The 23,694-nt window shown below is 41.3% G+C and overlaps 1 protein-coding gene across 1 annotated transcript in view; it reads left to right on the forward strand.

Moving 5' to 3' along the window:
- uvrag (UV radiation resistance associated gene) overlaps positions 1 to 23,694 on the forward strand; it is an 85,197-nt gene that overhangs the window by 22,979 nt on the left and 38,524 nt on the right. Inside the window, exons 8-12 of the mRNA XM_053441360.1 lie at positions 240 to 366; positions 7,084 to 7,168; positions 10,970 to 11,057; positions 11,299 to 11,359; positions 14,335 to 14,500. Of these exons, the coding sequence (XP_053297335.1) occupies positions 240 to 366; positions 7,084 to 7,168; positions 10,970 to 11,057; positions 11,299 to 11,359; positions 14,335 to 14,500 (527 nt within the window). The remainder of the gene's footprint in view (positions 1 to 239; positions 367 to 7,083; positions 7,169 to 10,969; positions 11,058 to 11,298; positions 11,360 to 14,334; positions 14,501 to 23,694) is intronic.

Raw genomic sequence — 23,694 nt, forward strand, 5'->3', positions numbered from 1 at the left:
TTTGTTGTTAATAGTTGTTGATAGTGGATTCCAGATTAGTGATGGTGAATATTAGCTCAGGAGATAAGTATTAAATCAGTGGGACGTGGGATCAACCTGCAAAAACATGGCTTGTTCTCGAGGGAGCCAGTAGGACTTTTGGGGTCTTTATTAAAGGTAATAAACACCAAAATCACTGTGACCATATGCATCCTCTCTCTGTGTTTTCACTCCATATCTGTCTCGTCTTCTGTTTGCAGAAGAAAGAGCGGGAGTGCATGCAGCTGAGAATAGCTGTGCTGCGCAGCGAGCTGCAGCGGCAGAGGAAGGCACTGGGCAGGGAGATCGACCTGCGACAGAAGGAGAGGGCACAGCTTCAGAAGAAAGGTAAAGCTGATGGAATCTCATACAACATGTTCATGTGGACTCGTGTGCCCTTCGACACAACACTACTTGCCCTTTATTGTCGTAAGCCTTCTCCTAGTTTAATTGAAGGTAGGTCACCGACAGTTTTTCTTATGTTCATCTTCTGCAGCACATCTTCTACTTTCTCTAGTTGTAGTTTTCAAGATTAATTCAATTAATGACAGTTGATAAGTATATTCGAAACAGCACAGTCCAGAGAATGGTGATAAGTTCAAAAGTATAACGATCTGTTTTTTCAACCCCACAAATAGAATTTTACTGCCTTAAGGAGTGAAGAGTGATTGCTCTTCCAACATGAAATAATGCCCAATGTGAATGCTATATACACATAAAAGCACTTATTGCCCTATGTCGTCAGTGCAGTAAATCAGTGTTTACCCAGAGCTAACATGATTTCACTGCTGGTAATAAAAAATGAAAGGCACTGAACATTCTGCAACTCATTTTGTTGTCTCATGTGTTACTGCATAACTCATATCCAGTTTATGTAAGAACTGAAGGCTTAATACAATCTCACCAAAATCCCCAATCTTTTCATGATTAACCACAAAGGCTGTTTCAGCTACTCATTGTGAAGAGAATTGGGAATTTTCTTTTGACGTAGTTGGCAATCCAGGATTACCAGGATCTTTTTCCTTTTTATTTAGAATAATACTCTAAATTCCCTTGGTTATTACTTATTATAGTTAAATAAGTTATATTGAGTTGATTTACTTTATTCCTTTATTATTCCCTCAGTTGCTCAGTAGCTCTTTCTACAGTTAAATCATCAACCATCCCCCACCCAAAATTAATGTCTTCAGAAAACGTTTCCTTGACTTGTTGTTTTTCCATGTTATTTTGTGACCAGTTGTACAAAAGGCAAGTTACAGATACGTTTATTACAAATGTAAAAGGTGCTCTTCGTGTGTTAAATTCAGTTTACAGGACATAAACACTACCCTGTTAACTTCTACATGTGATTTTTGTTCAGGAAACTCCAATTTTAAACGGCTCGGTGAAGACTTCAGTGCTGCCTGACAGCAGCAGGTAGAACTATGTGTGCCTTGTATTACCTGCTCATTATGGAGTACACCAGAGTACAGTAGAGAGTGTTGTCACATACAGGAAACCTCAGTCACACTCCTGGTCAGAGGATTGCAGTCACTCAACACACACGCATGCACACGTACACACACACACACACACACACACACACACACACACACTAACAAACACACCATATATGCACACACATACAAAAGAGCAGTGTGTGTGCAGTGGTGTCATTTCGAAAACCCTGAGACGTCTGAGAGCTGAGGAGAGTTTTATTAGTGCCTGTTGCTGTTCATAGGGAAATAAAGGGCTCATGAAAAGGTAGTGTGATTGACAATTTGGCTGAAAAATATATGTGCAAATATAAATTCTTAAGATACATGATGGTCGATGTGGGAATGCTATTTAACTTTAGTCACCGCTATTGTTAATTCAGTTTGATTCAGCTCTATCGGAGTTCATGTCGGAAAATGGCTCTACTCTACAGTTTGCCTGTTCTTGTACAGCTTTCCAAACTGCATTTTTTGCACTGACTAATATTTTGGTCCTCCTGCTATCATCACTGGTGTTTGTCTTAAAGCAGGCCAGATGCTCCCTTTAAGAACCTTTTGTCTGTAAGATCAGCTTGCTGTCTGGTCAAAGGGAGGGCACCTCTCTGAGCCTCCAACCTGACGTGGGGATTGTCAATGATTAGCATGAAGTCTGCACATGAATGCGGACGTTCACCCTCACCCAGCGACGCAGCACTAAGAGGGTCGAAGGGAGACATTTTCCTTTGTGGTGCATTTCTAAAAACTGGCTGTTAATCCTCTGCTGCTTTACCTGTCACCGCTCTGTCTACAGCCAAAACAAAAGACGCCGCTGGCCTCCTTCTCTGCAGCTCTGTCATGGCTTTTTCCCAGACTGGACAGGTGCTTATTAAGTAAGAGAAGAGAAAAAAACAATCCTTCAGCTGGTTTCAAGAGGAAAATGGTATTTTGGGATAGATTGAAAAGTTGTAGCTGAGTAGGCCTATGCTGAAATGTTGTTGGGGTTCTTCCCAGACTCATAACTCAGAAGCCAAAAACCACATGCTGTGGAGCTTTGCTGTACTTCAGCTTGTTGTTTAACTTTTCCAATCAGCCTGCACATATTCATTTGTTTCCCAATCGGGTGAGAAAAGACACCCCGCATTAATTACACTCAGGATACTCCTGAAGACAGGTGTTTATAGTATTCTATACAGCAGCTGATTTTGTGTCTGATTATATTTACGTTGGCACCCACAACATGTTTGTTTCATCTGATCTCATCTTTCATTTTGGAGACACATGTGATTTTATCAATTGTGGCTTAAATTTCTTTCCAAACCTTTCCCTTCCCACATAAACAGGAAGATTTAATAGATATTGCATAACAGGCAAACTAGTGGCTAAGGACCAATGATTTATATCCCCATTTACTGTCAATGTTGATTCAATTAGTGTTTAATTTGCAGAATTTTCACACATTCCAGTGCTTATGAGGCACAGGTTTCTTTGGAAGTTTTATTGTCAGTTTGTGTAAGAACAATGCTATGCAGTTCATCCCCAGAGGGCATCTCGCATGGACTTAATCTCCTATCCTGGTCACGCCGTTTAGCTAGTCTTCTGTACCTGGCCATGTGGTCTTCCCATCCTTCACACAGTATTAGAGCCCATTAGCAAATAAATCTTATCAGCCTGTTATTACCACAAAAGCAGCGTCCTCAAAATAAAAGGCCCTGGAAACCCAAACATTCAGTGGAGGATCTGCAGGTGTGTGCATGGACATGTGAATCACCAGATAAAGATCAGAGGAACCTTGGCTGTCCACTTTGGTAAAGTGATGTAGCATGTCGCAGTGGATGCGTGCTGATGCCTATACATTGTTTATCATATACTTTTTCTGCCGTCTCTACCATCCTGGGCAGTGTTATCATAGTAACCCTGAAAAACATCGGCGTTTGGTATCATCCCGATGACAGGTTTAAGACGGGCTGTTCGGCCCCAGCTGATTTACAGTAAGGACAGTGAAATCAAAGCTGCAGTGTAGAAAACGGTTGTTTTTTCTCCTCTAAAATCACACGCATACTCATGCGAATTCCACAAATTGTCTCTCACACAAAGCATAACAGGACATGTGAGCATGACCACCTTTTTTTTAAATATACAGCTGTGAATTTGAAATAAAGTCTGTCCTTCCTGCCTCTAGAATAAATGGGTTTGGTTTGGGTGGAGGTCACACTCTTGTCACAATTTCTTCCATTCCAATTTTCCTTCTTCCAGCTTGAGCAGCGGACATAAATCAGGCCCGTTAGCAGCGTTTATTGTGCTTAACGGTAGTTATTCTCACGCTCTGTAAAACAGCCAAGGCTGCCGAGCTATAAATGTCAGTGGTTGGGTTTCTCAAGTGTAAGGAACACAGTAGTGCGAAGGTAAGGTGTGTGTTGAGGTATTTGTCACCTCAGAGAAAAGGTCTCATATTGAAACTATCATCATTAGGGCTCCTTTAGCTGCAGCTTCACACGTCTACATCCTTATCCTGGCTGCCATCTTGATTCAGATGCTCAGTTTCTACAGTGTACCACTCTAATGCAGATGAGGATGTCGGTCTACTTATTTCCTGTCCTTTGTGTTGACTCCCCTGACATTCTACTGTGTCATATCTCCCCAAATCAAAACTTTTTATTTAAGAAAGATAGATTATGACGATATGGCCAAAAATAATATCAAGATAAAAAATGTAATATTAGTCAATATTGATGATTTTCACAATTTAAAGACAGATTTTTGCTCCTCAATGAAAGGTGTGATTTTAAACTCCTTTAAGAACAGAGAATGACAATCATTTGAAAAATGTGGCAAATCTGAGGTGGATGTTATATTGTGTTATACTTCCTCACTGTGTTTGCACAAGGCACAAGTAAGACATCCATATACATTGAGCCTTTGTTATATTGGAATTGATGAAAAGCTTTTTTTTTTCAGTTTAATTTCCCAGCCCTAAAATAGATATATTTTTCGTAGCTGTTTATTTAAACTCAATGAAATTCCATTCCAGTAATCCCTATTTAGTACCTTTTTATTATATTGTATGAAGAGTCTTGTTGGGAAATCAAGGCAAAGACACATTTCTACATATGTTCTGTACAGTTGTTCTCATTCAATATGGCCTAAGCATTTGCATAGTTACTGAATAGATCCTAAGGTTGTTTTATTGGTTGTGATTTTAATTTGACTTGATGGAATGCACTCTGCATCATACCCACCTTCGTTTCATGTTACCCAATTGCTTTGGATGTTGCCTGGGTTAAATATCACTGGATAACCTGACTTATCGCTCTTGAACTTTTGCACTGTACAAGCTGTAATGTCCTGTCAGCAGAGTGGTTGACGCAGCTGCATTTCTCCCTGAATCCCACACAGCCCACAGTCAGCTGTCCGGGGGGGGGGGGCCTGAAAGTAGAAAACTTGAATGATCTAAGATGAGATTTAATACCTTTGTAGCATTATAATGTCTCCCCCCATTTTTGATCCTGAGTCCATGTCTCGTTTTTAATATTGAAGATGGTGTGTCAACACGGAAATCATCAGAATCCCTCGCTGCCTTGTTACATGCTGTTGTGATATCCTGTTCCATCTTTTCGTTATACAAACTGGAAAAGGTTAGAGGGATTTCTGGAGAGAGAAAAAAAGCATGGATAAAACAGATAGGACATAGCTGGGCATTACATGAAAGCACGCCTGCTGTAGAGGCCTGCGCAGTCTGTGTTAAAATGGGCTTTTATGTCATCGCTCACAGCAGAGGGCCTGTCTGATCTCTGTCTGACACTATCTGTCTTCTAAGTTAATCTGATGGAGATGCATCTCAGTACCTCTATTTTCTCCTTCCCTCCATCTGCAGAACTCACCATCTCCTTTCATCCTTGCTTTGCTAGTTGGAGCGGCTGGGATGTCACGGGAGAAATATGTGATAAAAAGCAGGTGGTGTGATCCATCTGATCACACACGTGATTTGACTGTCTAATGGCTCAGGACACACTTTCCTGCCAGCTCCCTTCGGCCCACTCCACTGAGGATGGCGCTCACTGTTGCTTGGAACTTAAATTGTCAAATATCCCCCGGAAACGGCTGTAATGTGGAATTGAAACTAAAAAATGCAGGTGAACACAAGGATAGCTTTTTAAAAGTAGAGCTGGAAATTCCTTTTTAAAGAAAGTGGTACTTTTGAGGAAATTTGTTAAGTTTGGAGCTCTAGTTCATCTGTCTGCTACACCTTGCAACTTAAACACAACTTTCAATAAACATTTTCAGGTTTCATGTTATTATAGAGCAGAGTTAATGCTTAAAAGTGTGGATTTAAATGCAACTAAGATACCAATACCTATTTCAATCTTGTTAATGGAGACAAGATGACTTTTGGTTAAAATTTCAAAAAGGAATCCCTGGAGAATCACAGAATATCATGTCTGTTACGGTGCTTATTTTTGTTTTTCTTTCAAATATTTTTTGGGGTTTAAAATAATGTAAAAAGAAGGAAACCAGGAACTAATAGAATCATATTAGGTGATGTAATTATATTTCTTCGTTTTGACCAACTTCCTCCTGTTCTTCCTGGGGATCTGTATGTCCTTCAGTTTAAAATCAGTGCATTTAAAAATGCACTTAAAAGCATCTTCATCATGATGTGACCGTGGAACTGTGGAGCAGCAGTGACACGGATCCCCAGGTCCATCCACAGAGTCCCTCAGAGTGAGGCCAGCCCCCTTTGGGAGAAACCTCATTATTGATGTTTACATTCATAGTCTGAACATAAAGCAGGTGTGATGTCTGGCGTGGACAGCTCTGCTTTGTGGCCCCTGCTCTCTCTTCATCAGCTGTTGCACTAATGTTCAGCCTCACAACCCTCTGTGCTCATATTTTGGACGGCAATGCAATTTTTAAATAATCATCACAAGTTACAGACTATCTTTCTATCTTCTAACTTCCAGCCAATCGCGAACAATAAAAAGGCCATCACTTTTTCCTGTTTTTTTTTTCTACAGTGCTGGGGAAAATTGCAGGAGAAAAGACTTTAGTTTGATCATTCTCTGTACTTGATTTCTTATAACGCGGATCATATGCAATACCAGCTGCATTGAGAACTATTTCAAAGATGAAAACTAAATTCTTATGATGTCTTTTAAAACTCTTTGATGTCAGATTTTGGTTTTATTTGCCCGTCATCCCATGCTGTGTGATGCTGCATGAACATAGATTAAAGAAATGCTCTGTTACAACCCTAAATTATATTTTGCTTCTTTATGGTTTTCATGCTACACTGAGTTATTGTGTGCTTGCCAATACTGCGGCTACACAACTACCACAAGATGTATCATTGCTGTCCCTTATCTTCCTGATTTTATTTATTTGCCCGGCTCTGTACTTAGAGTCTGACAAATCCTGTAATTTGCATACATGTGTTGTTTATTTTTATGTGGTGTCAAAAGGAAATGGTTTTGGCCTTATCAAAGTTGTTTTATGCAGCTCAGGTTTTAACTGTGGATGGCTGCCAACGAAACCGAAGCCCACCTGGCTGTTTAGATGTAGTGGAAGAGAACACACACCTGATAATTTCCTCTTTTTTCCTTTCTGTCTCTGTCAGAGGAAGTGTTCGGCGCTCAGCACGAGGGTCTGAAGGAGGAGAAAGAATCCCTAACTAAGCTGCAGAAAGAATGCACTGCCAAGAGGTATGTGTAAACCTGTAATTAGCTATTGCTTTATTTCTGCATTGAAAACACATTTTTGAAATGCATTTATCCCATTGCCGGGGGCCCACTGAATGATGTGACCCAGTGTGTTGCTCAATGGTATTGAATTGTGATGAGATTACATCCTGCACTCTGCCTCCCACCTTGCTCTTTCAAAACAAGGGGATGTTTTTGTGGCTGGCGCTGCCTATTTATGTTTTCTCAGAGTTTGCACTAAAACCCCTATCAGCCTGTGTTTTTTTTGGCCCGTGGGGAGATGTGTGCGGATGGTGCCGACTCTGGATACAGCTTTGTTTGTCAGGGGGAACCTGGCAGCCCCAGAGAATACACCAGAGCCCCAGTGAGGCTGACGGGGCCCACAGACCCCGCACACAGGAAATGAATACAGAAATGTCTACATCTCTCCGACATTCATTCCTAAGAGATATCAATTTTTTGGTTTCTCAAAGAATTTTTAAATTTTCTATATTTAAAAAAAAAATTAAATTATTCAATTTTTCTTTTTACTATTAGCAAGGGAAAGGATGTGTAGACACATACACCTTTTCAAAGCCTGTCACCATTCCTGTTTACCAGTGACGGGAACAGGATTCGGTCAGATTGTTAATCAATTATTGTTTAATTTACTTTAGTAGACATTATTTGATGTGAAAAGTTAAAGTACTTCACTTTGCCTTTCTCCATTTACACTTGTATCTGTGACTCTGTTATCTGCATACAGCCTTGTATCTAAATATGATTTTGACCTCATTACGTTTACACCTGGTGTTAGTGTGTGTCTCACATTGAGATCTGATGAAGATCTGATTGCTCTGTCCAGCTCATGTCATGTCCTCCTCATTTGTGCAGGTCCACAAAAACATTAAACAACAACAAGAAGAAGAAGAAGATTGTGTTATGTATTTGCTTGTTGTCTGTTGGTGATGTCTTCACTCCTAACGTGATGCCTCGGGAAAGGACTGATTCCTCCGTTGACTGACTGACGGCTTCTAGCTGCCTATCTTGTTTGCACCAATGTACTTGTTTATTTGGACTGACGACACAATTGCATTTACTCTTTTGTTCATTGTGGTCACAATACATCCCTGACCACCTCCGGAGCTGGTTTGGTTGAATCCCAATCCTGCTCGATGCATCTTGGGTGCATTTACAAATGTAATCTCATGTGGTCAAGCTCTATCACACTGCACTCTGATCACAGAAATCCCATGTTAATGCCAAGTTAAATGGGGTATTTGTCTGGGAAGTGAGTAATTGTTGTACACATTTGTAAATATAATTTTTGTATTTGTAGATCATGTTATACAGATGTGCAGCATGAGTCTGATTTCACTTCATATGTTTCTTGTTTCTTTTCCCACTAATCATCACAACTTTCTCAAAATCCCACTAGTGTGCATCTCTGATGCAAATAACACATTTTATTGATTTTTGAAGCTGTAAAAATGTAAATACAATTCTTACAGGAAACCGAAAAACGTACCTTTCGTTATAAATAGCCTATGCAAAAGTTTTTGTACCTTACTTAATTAGTTCTTTAAAGGGGCCAAATCCCTAAATACTAACATAGCTGTGTCTCACTTCAGAGGCCACCTTCTTCATGGGCTGCGTAGTCCGAAAGGAGATGGTACCACTTCACTGCTGTCTAGCAACAGAGCTCCAGTTGGACACAACAGAAAGTTTAGTTTTTTAACTGTGTGCCATGAGGTAGTTGGTTCAGTTGAAGTGTGATGCTGAAGCATGAGATGTCTTATCGCTTGCCGTTACGTCCTTGAAAAATGGTTTATCACTTAAGTGCAACAAACCCTGGGATAGTTTGAGCCCAAGAAATATCCACTGGTTGGTGCCTTTGTTTCTCGTGGGATAGAAGGACGCATTTGTCAGCAGTGTTTGGGGGATCCTTCGAAATGGGCGTGCCACTGTCACTATCCGTCTTCAACAGCAGCCCTTGAAGGATGCAGCCCCTTAAGTGAGACATAGCTCATAGAAGATATTTGAAAGCAGCTCAACCTCAGCCAACTATGATATTAAAATGCTGCTTCATGCATCATTAATAGATGTGAATTTCCCCACAGAATGAGTTCGACAGTTGACTGTTGACAAATCGGGTAATGCACTTATTTACTTCTCAGCAGAGAGCCGGATTAGAATGTCTACACCACATTCATATCTTAAATATGAGGCTTTGGGCAGTCGGTTAGCTTAGCTGTGCCAAATGAGAACAAAATTGATTGTTTGGATTGTACTTGAATGTAAAAGCATTTGCTTACTTCTGGTAGGTAATATGTAGATTACCACAAAGTTTTTTGTTTATGACTGACATACATTAAAAAGGGCCGTGGTGGGAAACTTTAGTTAGCGTGTTTTAGGAAAAGGGTTTGTAAAGGCCTCACATCATTGTTTAGCCAATTGGAAGTGGCAAGTCCTGCTGGACAGATGTGTTATTTCAGGTCAGACTATCATTACACACCAATCTGTCTCCTCTCTTAGATACACAAAGCAGCCGCACACACGGAAAGGGTAATGATAAGAGACTGCTAACCACAGGCAAAGCCCAATAGGATATTCATGTGAAAGGCGAGGAGCGTGACTGGGAGGATACATCACATTCACTAACCATTTTTTACCCAAAATCTCTTTTCATCTGCATTTAATGATAAACTCTTACCCACAAGCGGTTGTGTAAGTGTTGGACAGGACACCCGAGGGAGAGACTCACTCACACACACACACACACACACACACACACACACACACACACACACACACACACTCACACTCACACTCACACACGCCATCCAAACAAAGTTACTCAGACATATGCAGTCACACAAGCTTTTTTGTGTACTTTTTATTTATTGTTAAAATATTCAAAAGCTTATTTTAGCAACACCTACCTGTAAATACATTTAATAACAGTGTTATTAAAGAAATAAGTTCAGATTCAGAAAGTTTTGAAGCATGATGAATTTAATAGTTCAATTGATCTGTGCTAGGTGTCCTTTTTAATCTCACAGCCATATGTTTACTTTAGCCTAAAGTTGTCTCAGGGTTCTTACTGAAAGTATTTGCTATCATCACTACTTTGTAATTAATACATTTATTTTCTTCCTCACTTGACTGAATCATATGGTCGTGTGTCTCGTACAAAGAGAATATTTCACTACACTGAAAACACCATATACTCGTTCTCACTCTGTCTAACATAACTCAGGCCAAACCACAGCTGACACTGACAGCTACTGGGGCAAACACAGAGACTGTTCCACTTTCCATGGGTCATAATTGCTGAACATCTTCCAGCCTGTTTTGATAATATGACAAGCTGGGGTTGATGGACCCAGCAAAGCTAATTGGGGCTGTCCTGTTATGGATATAGAATGGCCAGTAATTTGGCAGTTGTGTTATTTTACTTGGGTTTTTTTAACACTCAAACCTAATATAACTCAATGGTGACTCAGTTAGCACTCTTCCAAGCGTGGCCCAGACAGAAAGCAGACTGGCCTCAGATTGACATTGACCTGCTATCAAATCACCACGCAGCATACACACTGTCTCCCTGTTCATCGTAATTTCCATTAGCACTGGGTCCCAGTGGAGCAATAAGCAGCCTGGATGATTTCTACCGCTTATTTCAATTTTTTCCCCGTCTTCTCCAGCTACGCTTCTTATCCGACAATCTCATTTCTGAACTTTCTCTAGTCTGTCCTTTGTCCGCCGCTCTTTAACTGCAGCTTTTATCTCATTGTGTCGTCCTTGTGTCTGGTTTTGTATCTCCAGGGAGCAGTTCCTCAAGTCCAACGCCCAGCTCACCTTCCGCTGTCGTCAGCTCCTCTCTGAGCTTTCCTACATCTACCCCATTGATCTGGTGAGTTGGGCCAGATTGTACGCTGCTCAACAGTCATCGCGCTTCTCTTAAACCTGCTGCTCTCATATACAACTAAAGTTTTTAAACGCTGACGCCACTAAACAACGACTTAATGATTCAAAAACAAGTGCAGGTGCTGGCACAGCTGGTGTTTTTTTTCCCATGCAGCTTTTCATCTTGTCTGGGTCTGTTTCTGCTGTCTGATCATCTTTAATATGAAACCTCTTATTTATATTCCCAGGCTAATCAGTCAGATTATGTCATCTGCGGAGTGAAGCTGCCAAACTCCGAAGACTTTCAAGGTAATTCAGTACGTGCCTGCTTGTGTGTTTCGGGGTTACAGGAGGATAAGGTGTGATAAGGCATGCAGAACAATTGTTATGTCTCAGCTTTAATGCTTATTGAGATGTTTGTCAAAGCAGAACATTTAAAATTGGAAGGCAGCTGATATCATAGATACAGTATCTATGATATAATTTTTGGCTTCTCAACATGGCAATTAGGGCATTATGTGCATGAATAACAAGTGTGTTATTTTAATGCTTAAAAGACATAATGACATAATTGAATCATCAGGCATGAGCCACTATTTATACCTGCCAGGAAAGATTGACAACCTTCTTCACTCTGGCTAGTTCAACCAAAAATTCACAATTCCACCCACATGACAACATGTTTACCCTCATTCAGAAATAGCTGAACACCAATTAAATGACGCTCCTAGGGCAAAGACAGTATTAGAATGATAATTATGAGTCACACACATCTTGCTGGGTGTATTTTTGCTTCTTTAATTATGATGTTAAATGTCAGGGGGTTTGGTGTCTGAAGGCTGGGTAGCTTGTGTGTGAACATCCTTTCTGATCTCTTGCTTTCTGCTGATGGAGCATGAGCACCGTCTTGTATGTGGTTCCCAACCCCCCAGTGAGATCCACAAAACCCTCATGTTTTCATATTAAAAACACAGCAGGACATAAAGTGTAGTCAGCCGGCAGGTACAGCCGCACAGCTCTTGTTATCATTTTTGCTGGTGCAGGTTAGAGAAGGGGTCACGCTGGATGTGTTGTGATAAATGGGATACGCTGTCACACCGAGGGGAAACTTGATGACTTCATGACTTCTCAGTTTGACAGGGGGGCCTGACTGAATGGGTGGTGAATGGTTCGCCTTGGTCTGCAGCACTTGTCTGACACGGAGAACACACCGGTCACTGTCCATTCAACAGTCTCTCACTCAGCTTCTTCACAGCTGGTGAGACCAAGTGGGCCTCTGAAGCTATAACTCAAAAAGGGCTGTCCCAGTCTCCTCCGCTCCCTGCTGTCCCACTCCACCTGTTGCAATTCCTTTAGGAGCACAGACGTGCAGCAGTGACAGGAGTGACAGTCAGCCCTTTTGTGTTGGCAGCACTTGTTCCCATGTTTCTTCTGCCTGCGAGCCCTGCACAGGTGGACACTAAACATTGACTAAGCTACTGAGCATGTGCTGTCGGATCAGATCAAATTGGCTAATGGAGAGTATAATGCACTTACTGCAAACTAGCTTTAATAATGCTCTTCAACCTGGTCAGGTGACTTGTCGGGGGGAGAAATGCAAATCCAATTTATATTCACTCTCCAACTGCTGTGACCATTATGACCAGACCACCCTGCTTGTGACGGCTGTGTCGCCGATCTGCTGCTCCACGTGCTCGCTCACACAGAGATCATGTCTGCTGTGACTCTGCTACGTTAGGATTCTGGTATCACTACTGTATTTAATCGAATAAAAGTAGAAACCTTGTTAAAACTAATGGAAGACTTAAGTCAATAGGAATATTATAGTGCTTTTACGTTGAAGCAGGTACAGGAAGGGTTTCAAATATTTGTGCTTATGACACATTTGACAGATAGACATTGACACTGCGGTGAAAGATAATTATTACTGGCTATTTCGCTCAACCAGACTCACGCAGGCGGTGTGGCTGCTGATAACATGGGCACCACATCGCAAGCAAGATGTTCCCCAACGAACTTTCGCAACACATGCATCTCGTGCGGCCCGGATATTATGTATCTTGCAAATGCCTGCACTACATGTAGAGTCTTATATTATTATCCCCCTGCTGACCCCTGCTCTCATTTGCGTGAGGTCTGTCCCAGAGAGAGATTGTTCAAGTCCAGAGCTGCCTCAATGGGTGTTTAAATCGGGTTAAAATAGCCTACAGGGGAGGATGTTCCACATTAAGAGACCAGGGTCGAAGTTAGTTGGAGTCCTAATCCCAGTGGGGGTCAAAGTGGATCAGGATGGCACTGAAGTTCATCTGCGCCTTACATTTACCTAAGCCATACCTTGTCAGCTCAGCCTTACCAGGTACCAACAGTCTCCAGTTGCACCCTTGGGTGTCTCTTCTAGTAGCATGTCCTTTACTTGACCTAATATTCTGGTTAGAGTGAAGCATCATCCGAAAGCACCTGAGGCCAGGAAGCTGTTTACTTCAGGTACTTTAGCTGCCATTGAGTGAAAAGATGCAGGAAGACGAGTGATACAAAGCAGGCTTTTTGTGTTAAATTGAAAAATACAAAGTAAGAACCAAGGAGTTGGCCACTCAATATTGTCATAGTCTATTATTTCAAAGCATTGAGATAAAAACCACTGTGTTTAGGTCTTTGCCTGAAGCAGTGTCCTGCTGCTATTGGAGAATGTGAAACCACTTAGTGTGTAGTCTTGAAACCATTTTTTTCTTTGCTTAACGTGGGATGGTTTGCTGTTTTGTTTCCCTGTCAGAACGTTCACAGAAGCATCCAGTCGCCCTCCCTTAGAGTTACTTGGGCTCAGGGGGGATTGTTCCAAGTGATGCTTTAGCTTCCCAAGTGCACATCTCATAGGAATGATCCCACTGCAGCCAATGCTTTATATGTTTGTATGTTTTATGCTATGTATGCTACGCCACAATCTGTATCGCTTTCAAAACACTTTCCCACATGAATGAAAGTCCGCTCTTCCTCCTGTGAATACTTGGCTACCAAGACATCGTCGAATGTTTATGCATTTGTGTTTGGATCCACATGAAGTGGACATGGTTTATGGAAACACAATTTATGAGCGCACATTCCAAACCAAAACATGTTCTGAAGTTTTTGTTACAATAAAAAAGTGACTCTTGTTGATGAAAATGCTGCCACTTTGAATTGAATTAACGTTGATTGATTTTCATTCGTGTAGCTTATCGTAAAGTTTCTCTTCTGCTCGACATAATGTGTGACTCACTGGCACCGTCGTTTTACCTTGTGTCCGGCAGCAAAGGAGGACGGGAGCGTAGCAGTCGCCCTGGGGTACACAGCGCACCTGGTCCTGATGATCTCGTGCTTCCTGCAGATCCCTCTTAGATATCCGGTGATCCACAAGGGTTCACGCTCCTCCATCAAGGACACCATCACCGACAGACTCACGGAGAAGGAGAGAGAGTAAGTCAGGCTGAATATGTGACATGGAAAAAGCAAAAACGTCTACTCTGAAGATAGTCTTTGGTCAAAAAACGCTGACTCACAAGTCTATCTTCTTTGCTGCACGATTCTTATTGACAACTAAAGCAAAGTGTTGTGGTTTCTGCCAATTAATGATAGAGGAAACTCTCTTGTGGCCGATCTTAGGGTTTACTATAGCTCTTAGGCAGCCATGTATGGACTGCACGCGTTTCCCTTTCCCCAAAATATTTGGATCGCTTCTACTGATGTTCAGATTAGAGCTCTATTTTCCAAGCTCTGTGGAGACTTTGGCATGAGCACGAATGCAATTCATTTAGGGTTCGGACCACGTGTTCTCAGCACAGTTCCAGCCTTAAAACGTGAATAGAACAACGTGCATTTTTATACAATTTAGAAATTCCTTTTTAATGGCAGTGAAGATGGACCCCTTTCCTGCTAGAGTACAATCATTCCTGTAATTGATCTGGCTAGGTCAGGGAACAAGTAATTTGTTCCTTTGTATGATGCCCTCTTGTAAACATGGTTAACTGTCAGTTTTTAAAAACACTTACATGGTTCAAACAAATGGTTGCTGCATTCAACAGCATTGTTTTGTGCTTGAAACAAATACGTAATACAACCTTATTAATGACCTGAAGAAACAGAAGAAAGGCAAACAAATTTTTACATGTTTTTTACTATTAACTTTTACTGGACAATGTTAAAGAGTTATGGTGTGCAAGTGTATGTGCATGCATGCATGTGTCTTCTAGTTATACACTGATTTCTGTTCCCTAAGACTTGCAACACTATTCCACGATGTAACGGCTAGTTTGGCTTTGAGATGTTCACCTTCTACAGCGTTACACAATCTTAGTTTCTATGTGACATAACTTAATTTATCCCACACTGTGACCACAGGGTTTTCATCAAGGTACATTATGATCATTTCAATTGTTTGATCAACTAAATCAACTTTTACATTGGCACTGAAATTGTGCAACATTCTGAAATGCTTGCTTTGGAAATTACTGTAACTATATTAAATTTAGAAAAATATCAACATCTCAACATCTTGTAAGTTTTGAAAAAAAAAAAAAAAAACTTTCTTGTGATTCCAACTTTTCCCTTATTACCAAAAAAGAAACTCGATAAAAATGCATTTTCTCTGTGTGGATTCTCAACTGTTTGTACATGTGTTTTTAGAAACAGTAACTGGGAAGTGTGACATGATCTAGTGCCTGTACGTCCATCCATGGATGCCTTTTTTAGATGTACTTGTGTTGGTCAGGCTGGAAGTCGTTTCAGGTAAACTAGATCACTGTGACTGTAGTAATAGTAGTTCGCTTTCTATGCAGTGGAGAGTACGAGAGAGATTATATTGGAATATTTGTCTTCATCACATCCTCAGCTGCAGCCCAATACATGTTCCTGCCTTCAACTGGTGGATATCTTTAAAAGCCTGAAATATATATTTTTAATTCATATAACTCTTTTGTTGTTCTCGTGAGGTAACACAAATTTTGTATTATATTACTTGAACAATCAATGGAATAAAAGATAGAATACTTGATTGCTAATGTAATTGATAGCTGCAGTTTCACTTTCTTATTTCTTTTAAGGAACTCTATTAACCTGCAGAGTCCCTGAACTTGAAATTATTCTTTCTGCACACAACTACATTCCAAATGAAGACATTTCTTTTTTTACCACCATTTTATTGATTTGAAGCTTCCTCTTGTGTTTTCAATGTTGAATAATTTGTTTCCTTTGTCTCACTTAACAGCAGTGTGTAAAGGCCATGCTTTTTCTTATTTACTATTATTTAAATACTTCAGATTATATTTTCTTATTGTCGTCCTGTTTTAATGTTCCATGAGTGAAGTGCTTTCTGGCTGCTGGCACTCAATTTTTGGAGCTTCACACCAATGCATCAATAAACAACACACTCTCACCAACACACACGGCAGTCTTGACTTGGGCTTGACTTCTTGATTCAGAGGCAGAGCCAGATATTAGGTGTTTAGACTGAGCGTAGCAACCACCTCAGTACGGAAGCTTTTTTTTACAACGATAGAGATACACAACTTGGAAAGGACGTGCTGTCTCCTTCTTCAAGCTGTTATGTTTTGCCCATGGTAACAACTTAAAGTTCCCCTTGTTCAATTTGCTCAGGTTTTCAGTGAGTGAATCATGAAGCGCTGCTGAGGCGGTAAATCACAGTGCCCATTATGTGTCTCTATCACACCTGAAGGCTGTAACCACTTGGCTTCCTATCTTCACAGCATGATATCATCTTTGTTGAATCAAGCACTCTTAACGACTGAAAAATACCATGTTGACGTAGAGAGCAGCAAATGATAAACTGAGGATCAAACCTCACGGGAGACTTTTTAGGGGCAGTTTGTGTAAGTCATGAAGTGTACCGGCTCTGTAATTACAGCACAGGCCAAGGTAATGAAATTATTATTTGTATGTGTTATGGTTTTGTAACTATGCATCAAGTCAGATTTAAAAACCCTGCTGGCTTATGATAATTGCAAGCTGGGGGCATCCATGCTAAAGTATGCACCTTGCATGGATCTCAGCATTCCACACGTGCAAGAGCCCCTTCAATAAGTGGGAGAGGAGGAGTCATGAAGAAGATTATGTTCTAATCAGCTGTGTTGCTAATAGTCATGGTTGAATATGATTGCCCCCTAGTTTCAAGATGTACTGCTGTAGGTTCAAAGCAAAAAAGTCACCGGTCATGCCCACGCTCGTCAGCTCTTCACATCACGGCTTTGTTTAGCCTGGAAACGTGACCAGTCAGCGAGCTCACGTTTACACAGAAGGCTCCTGCTCCCATTCAGACCAATTTTCATCCATCCTGACATCACAGCTTATCTTAAATGGGTTGGGTTAACCCTAACCCCTGATTCAATGAGTCTATCGGGACGGTATCAAATGAACAAGAAGTTATATTTTGTACGCTGTTTACACTTTTCAGTCGCATGTGTCATACCTCTGATTGGTTGTTGGTAGTTAGGCCTTGTCGATTCAATCAATCATATACCGCTTATCCTGGTTGAGGGGGCCAATCCCAGCTACCATGGGGGGAGAGGCAGCGTACACCCTTGACAAGTCACTTGTGTGATACAGGAAAGCATAAAACTATTCACACTCATATTGACTGCGTGTCTGCGTGTCTTTGGACTGTGAGAGGAAGCCAAATTACCTGGAGAAAACCCATGCAGACAATGAGGGCATGCTAACTCTACACAGAAAGACTCCAGAAAAAGTGAGATATCTTGCTCTGAGTGCTAAACACTGCACCATTGGGCTGTTTGTCTCTACAACTTTGGAAGCACTTGTAGGCATTTGTACTTTTAGCACTGAGCTATCTCCTATGTGTTTCAGAACGCTGTAAAAGTCTTAGGGGATCATTTGAAACCTGGAGGAGGCTCAGTACAGTGAATCTACACTTGAAAGCCTCATTTATGTCAAATCGGTTCGGTGTAATGAATCTGAAATCATCATAATACTTTGGATTCTATCCTTATCTTATTCTGTGTTCATTTGCTTATTGAATAGCCAACTATGGGTGTAACGCTATGGGGGTTAATAACTCTTTTGTTTACCAATGCCACTTTGTGCTGTAGTCCCAGTCCAAAACCAGTCACTGCTTATCCTCAATCAGTGCACATAGGAATGATACTTTCACATCCCAATTTGTCAAACTAAGCAGACAAACAGCTGGGAGAAAGTGTATGAGAAAAAGGGACACTATCAGACAACACAGTGAGTGAGCGGCCATCTCTCTGTGTACGTGATTATGTCATGACAACAGCTGGAGAGGCTCCCTGGGAGTCACTTTACACATTTCCACTCCTACTATGCAGGATATTTACACTGGCATCCAGCAACAAAAAATAAACCCGCAGGCTGTGTGGCTGGTGAACAGACACGACAATCCAGCAGCACCCTTAGGTGTCTCGGAGTGGGGCCAAAAACTCCAGCAAACTTTAACCCCCCCCCTCCACATGTTTATGACCCGTGAGGCCCCAGCGGGCTGCAGACACACAGCAAAATGATGTGTGGCGAGACGGAAAGCAACTAGCTGAGCTCACAAAGTGTACAGAAAAGGGGTGATTAAAGTGTCGGAAAGAGGCAGCCGCTGGTGATAAGTGAGGTGGCTTGGGATCCGTTTCTCGAAGTGTGGCAGGATTACCAAGCATTTAGTCAATTATAATGGCACGCACCCAGGAATGTTTTGTGATTTTAGTTGTGTGTTGCACTGTAGGCCCCTGTTGAACGGTAATTGTCCTAACCCCCTCTTTTGCCATGCGACTACTCCTGTTGCTTTTTTTAGAGTCACACATCTTTTAATGTAAGGCTCAGTGTTCTCGCCAATTCTGTGGTTATACCGCAGAACCTGCCTATACAGGTTTCAGTAGCTAAAATATTTGACCCAATTATGATCCAACACAAGAGTCCCTCTTGTTGGTCTTTAATAGCACTGGTGACAACGGAGAAATAAAATGTGTTTATTTGAGTGTTACAAGCACAGGACATTCAGTGTGGTGTGAACAAATATGAATGTAATTGACTTTGACCAATATCACTTTATTTCTTTCCACCTCGGCTTAGAATAATGGTTGCCTTACTTCTTCTAGCTTGGTATTTTGCCACAAAAAGAGGCCTTTGTTGGTCTGAAACGTGTTACCATCCAGCACTTGGGCACAGACCAGAGTCTGAACCTGGCCCTGGTAGAATGTTTGACAGTAAGGTGTGGAAGATGACCCCCCTGTTTGGCTGACCGAGGATGTGGCCTTTTTGGGGGTCTCCAAATCCTCCTCCTCCCTGTCAGAGAGTTCTCTGAAATCAGTGGACCCTAACGGCATGTTGCTCCCACATTTTGTCCTGCAGAGAGCACAGTTCCAGTGTTTCTGATTGCCTGGGGGAGAAGTGGGGCTATGCGATCCAGATGTCCAGTGTTTGATTGAGACCAGAACACAGCCATTAAAAAGAGAGCGCTGCGTCATACAGTCTTTCACCCCAAATTTAGGCAAATCAGTTACTGTAAAATGTACTGTCTTTATTATTGGCTAAAAGAAAATCGGATGTAAGTGGATTTACACATCAATGCTTGGTTCAGTCACAAAAAAGCGGCTGGTGGAGGGGTGAACTGTGATGCCAGTAGAGGAGGGCTAGCTTAAGACCACAGGAAACCGTGAGCCCCAAGAAGAGAGGTTATTGTTCCGGGGATTCAGTGGTTTCATGGAGCATGTGTATAGAAGGAATGAGGGGATTACACCCAAACTACCCTGTCCGGCCCTGGGCTGCACAGCAGTGACAGAGAAAAGCACTTTAAGCCTGTAGGGCATGATCCTGCTCTATCTACATTATAAGGACACAAAAGTAGAGTTTGTCAGTCATTTCAGAGGGCGTACTTTCAGTCTCACCCACATAGGTATGTGACATTCAGATCGATTTGATCTAAGCTGCAGAGGTTTGAAGATATCTCTTCTGAGATATTTGCTGCTAATACTGTACAATGGGTATGAATGGCATTTTATCCTTTTCACCTGATAACATTCACCTTCTTTAGATGTGCCAGACTCATTTCCTCACAATATGTGGCACAATTAAGGACTGACAATTTATAGTTTCGGGTTTGGTGCAATCTCCTGTATAACATGGAAATTAAGGCACAATTGTGGTTTCTATTGTGTCCCACTGTACAATAAATCTAGCTATTCAAGCTGTGTCATATGCACATGTTTGGTAGTGGTCCCGTTACATAGTTACTGTACTCTTCATTGAAGAGATGACAGATGCAATCAACTCGGGAGTCAGACAGCTGAAATCAAATTTGAGTCAAATAGCTCATTATTTAGTTCTGTATGTCAACTGCAAAGACACCAAGGGACCAGACTGAATGTTTACTTGCCTTTTGAGGTTTTCTACCAAATCACTCAAGGACAATGGCAGGAATAGTCTGTTTACCCCTGTTCTGTCTTTGTCCATACTTCATTAAAACGATAACAAGAAACATGTGTGCTGGACGGCTTTCTGAAGGATGCAATAGGTTGAAAGGAAAGACTCAGCCAGCTGTTAGCATTTAATAGCATTGTATCCTTGCTCATAGACTGAGAAATGGATGTATATGTCACAGTCTTTGTGTCTTTATCAAAGCTCGCCCTCTTTTTAGCTATGAGATGACAATGTTAGTCGGTGCGTCACTTAAGTTCCTAACGAAACACAGTGCTGTGAATTTTGTATATTTGGCATTTTTATACGTGTCAGATCATCAAATAAAACCTATTAGCTGTTTTTTACCATTCATGGCGGCCACCACTGCCGTTAGCTATAACGTGTGTTGAAATGTTGGCCCACACTACTTCAATTTGTTTAATTCAGCCACATCAGGTTTTGTAGAGAATGAGCTTCCTGTTTAAGGTCTTGCCACAGAATCCGTATTGGAATCAAGACAGCTCTTTGATTAGACCACTTCAAAACCTTGGCAAATGTGAGACAAGCATTTGTGTTATTTTTCTGTCGACTGTGGTTTGCCCTATACAACTCTCCCATGGATGCCTCTTTTGCCCAGTGGCTTTCTTATTGTGGGGCAAATGAGACCTGCAGTTCTTTCCAAGTTCATCTGGGTTCTTTTGTGACCTCCTGGATGAGTTGTCGAAATGCTCTTGGCTGAATTTTGGTTTGTTTACATTTGTAGATAATGGCTCACACCATGGTTTGTTGGAGCCCCAGAGCCTTAGCATTGGCTTTGTAACAGTTTTCAGACTGAAAGATCTCAATTTATTTGTTTTGCACCTGTTGTTGAATGTCTTTAGTTTATGGCATCATCTGTTGCTTTCCTTTCAGTCTCCCTCATGTTCCAGACATGTTCTATTTCACTGATGTTATATTGAACAATTCTGCCAGTAGCCATGCCTCTGTGTGATATTAAACCCAAACATAAATTAAATTTGGTTAATTTAGAGACCGAGGGATTATAATTTCACATTGGGCTGGGTAGGTTAGCATAGCTTTTCACCATCAATAAATAAAAATAATTATCTAAAAACGGCCAAGGAAGTCCTGACAGCTTGTTCTAAGGCGCAGTTTCTATCTCATTTTCTGTATTATGGGACCTTTAATTGGTTTATGACCAAATAGCTGCAAAACTAATGACATATCCACTATCCTCAGCTGCCCTTTATGTAGCACCATTTAGCAAACTTTAGAATGCTAACATGTTCATTTAAGATGGTAAACATGACAAAATATCAAACCTGCTTAGCACCAGCATGTTTGCGTTGTCACTGAGCATGAACTGACCAGGCATGGCTGTGCCTAAGGACATCACAGTAACTGTATAGTCTTAGCCCTTTAAATACAGCTATGTCACGTTTGTGAGACTGCTTTGATGTTAGATTATTGATCCAAAATATGTGTTCTAAAAAGAGTGTCAGATCACAGACACTGTCATTGGGGTTGAACTGATGTTCTTCTTTGACTAAGTTTTGGCCGAAAGTGAATACAGTGTATGGTCCTGGTCAGACTGCTCATCTCCAGCTCTGCTTGTGATTAAAACAATGGCAGAAAATAAAAGAATAGGAATGAGAAAATTAGAGGGTGGGGGTTGGGAACCGGGGGTCAGCGGAACCCTGGATATTCTTAAGAGCCTTGATGAAAACCCAGTGTGACAGAGTAAGCAACCGCCACATCACTCAGGAGACACTTTAACGGCATAGACCAAGATGGCGAAACAGTTATACGGGGTTCTTAAGTGCAACAGTGGTCATTAAAATAGCATTCACTGACAGATGCTCATTGTAATCATTTCTCAGATATTGAAAATTACAGCTCACTGTGATTTATATAGTAACCACTGCCATTAGAGCCTTGACAGTTGCAAGGCAGGTGTTTTTTTTAAAAGCAGAGCAAAATGATTTATGAGCCTGTGCTGTTTGAAATTGCACATTAAAGACATTGTGACCCCCCCCCTCCCCCTACCAACATAGCTTCACCATTAAAACAGACATGTACTGGACAAACCTGGTCTCCACCATGTGCAGAACTGTTGTTTTGCACATTATGGAGTATTAATTAGGATGTCTAAACAGGCAAGCCAACACATGTGGAGACCTCAGCATGTGTATACATTACAGCAGGTCAGCCAGTCACTGGGTCTCTTCCCACCGTATTCTCATGAACCTCAGAATAGCTGAGGACGACCACCCACCTGCAGGTCTGTGTCCTCCTTTATAATCCTTTTAATACAATGGACCCTCAAGGTGAAAGAGGGGCGTTGAATATACACGCGTAAACATACATGCTCGCTAGTTTGCACAAGAAGCACCCACAGATCCTGTGGCCATGTTTTTTCTTCTACAATGTTTTTAACAGGGCTGCCTGAAGAGACGACGGCTATTACAACTCAAAGAAACAGGGCTGAGGTGGACTCAGCACCCTCCATTTCGGCTCTGTTATTGTATTTTAAGAATTCAGAGGGCACCACCAATGTCAAACAGCCTGTGTGTACAGAGAAAAATACATATACAAGGCTTTAACGAGAGATGCATAGTACCTTTCACCTTTTCCGTTTGCACAAATAGCATAGTGAGTCTAAATGATCCTCAGGGGCCCCCGTAGTGCAGCCCAGTGGCACAGTGTCGGCACTGGAGCATCCAAAGATGAAAGAAATATAACTCAACAGAGGTGTGTTTTTATGTCAAGAGTTTGACAGGAAGAGTAGTGCAACAAACTATATCTTGATCTTATCATTGTAGCTGTAAGTTTAATGGTTGTTTCCTCCTTTTAACAAGAGTACCTGCTTTATACTGTATTTGAAGGTTGCCTGTGTAGAGAATAGGTGTCTAGACGCTGCAGTAAAAAGAGCTGGCAGGCCAGGAGTGTACATATTCTCACTCGTAAAGACAGGGGACTTTCCTGTGAGATGTAGCTTTTGTCTTTTTACAGTTTCATGCCTCCACACTTATTAATTACATAATTTGTGTCTATAGGCCATGCCAGCACTTACATGTTAACTAGCCCACCTTTTTAGGGTAGAAAAAAAGAGAAGAGGGATTTTTTTTATGACAGGGGAAAAAAAAGTGACAGATTTTCTTCTGCTCTGAACTCACTGTAAATTCTTTTTCATCTTTTGGTCCAGTGCACGCAGAGTTGAATATTAGCAAAATGGAAAC

Source organism: Pleuronectes platessa, chromosome 15 (genome assembly GCF_947347685.1).
Source record: "Pleuronectes platessa chromosome 15, fPlePla1.1, whole genome shotgun sequence".
In the NCBI taxonomy this organism is placed as follows: domain Eukaryota; kingdom Metazoa; phylum Chordata; class Actinopteri; order Pleuronectiformes; family Pleuronectidae; genus Pleuronectes; species Pleuronectes platessa.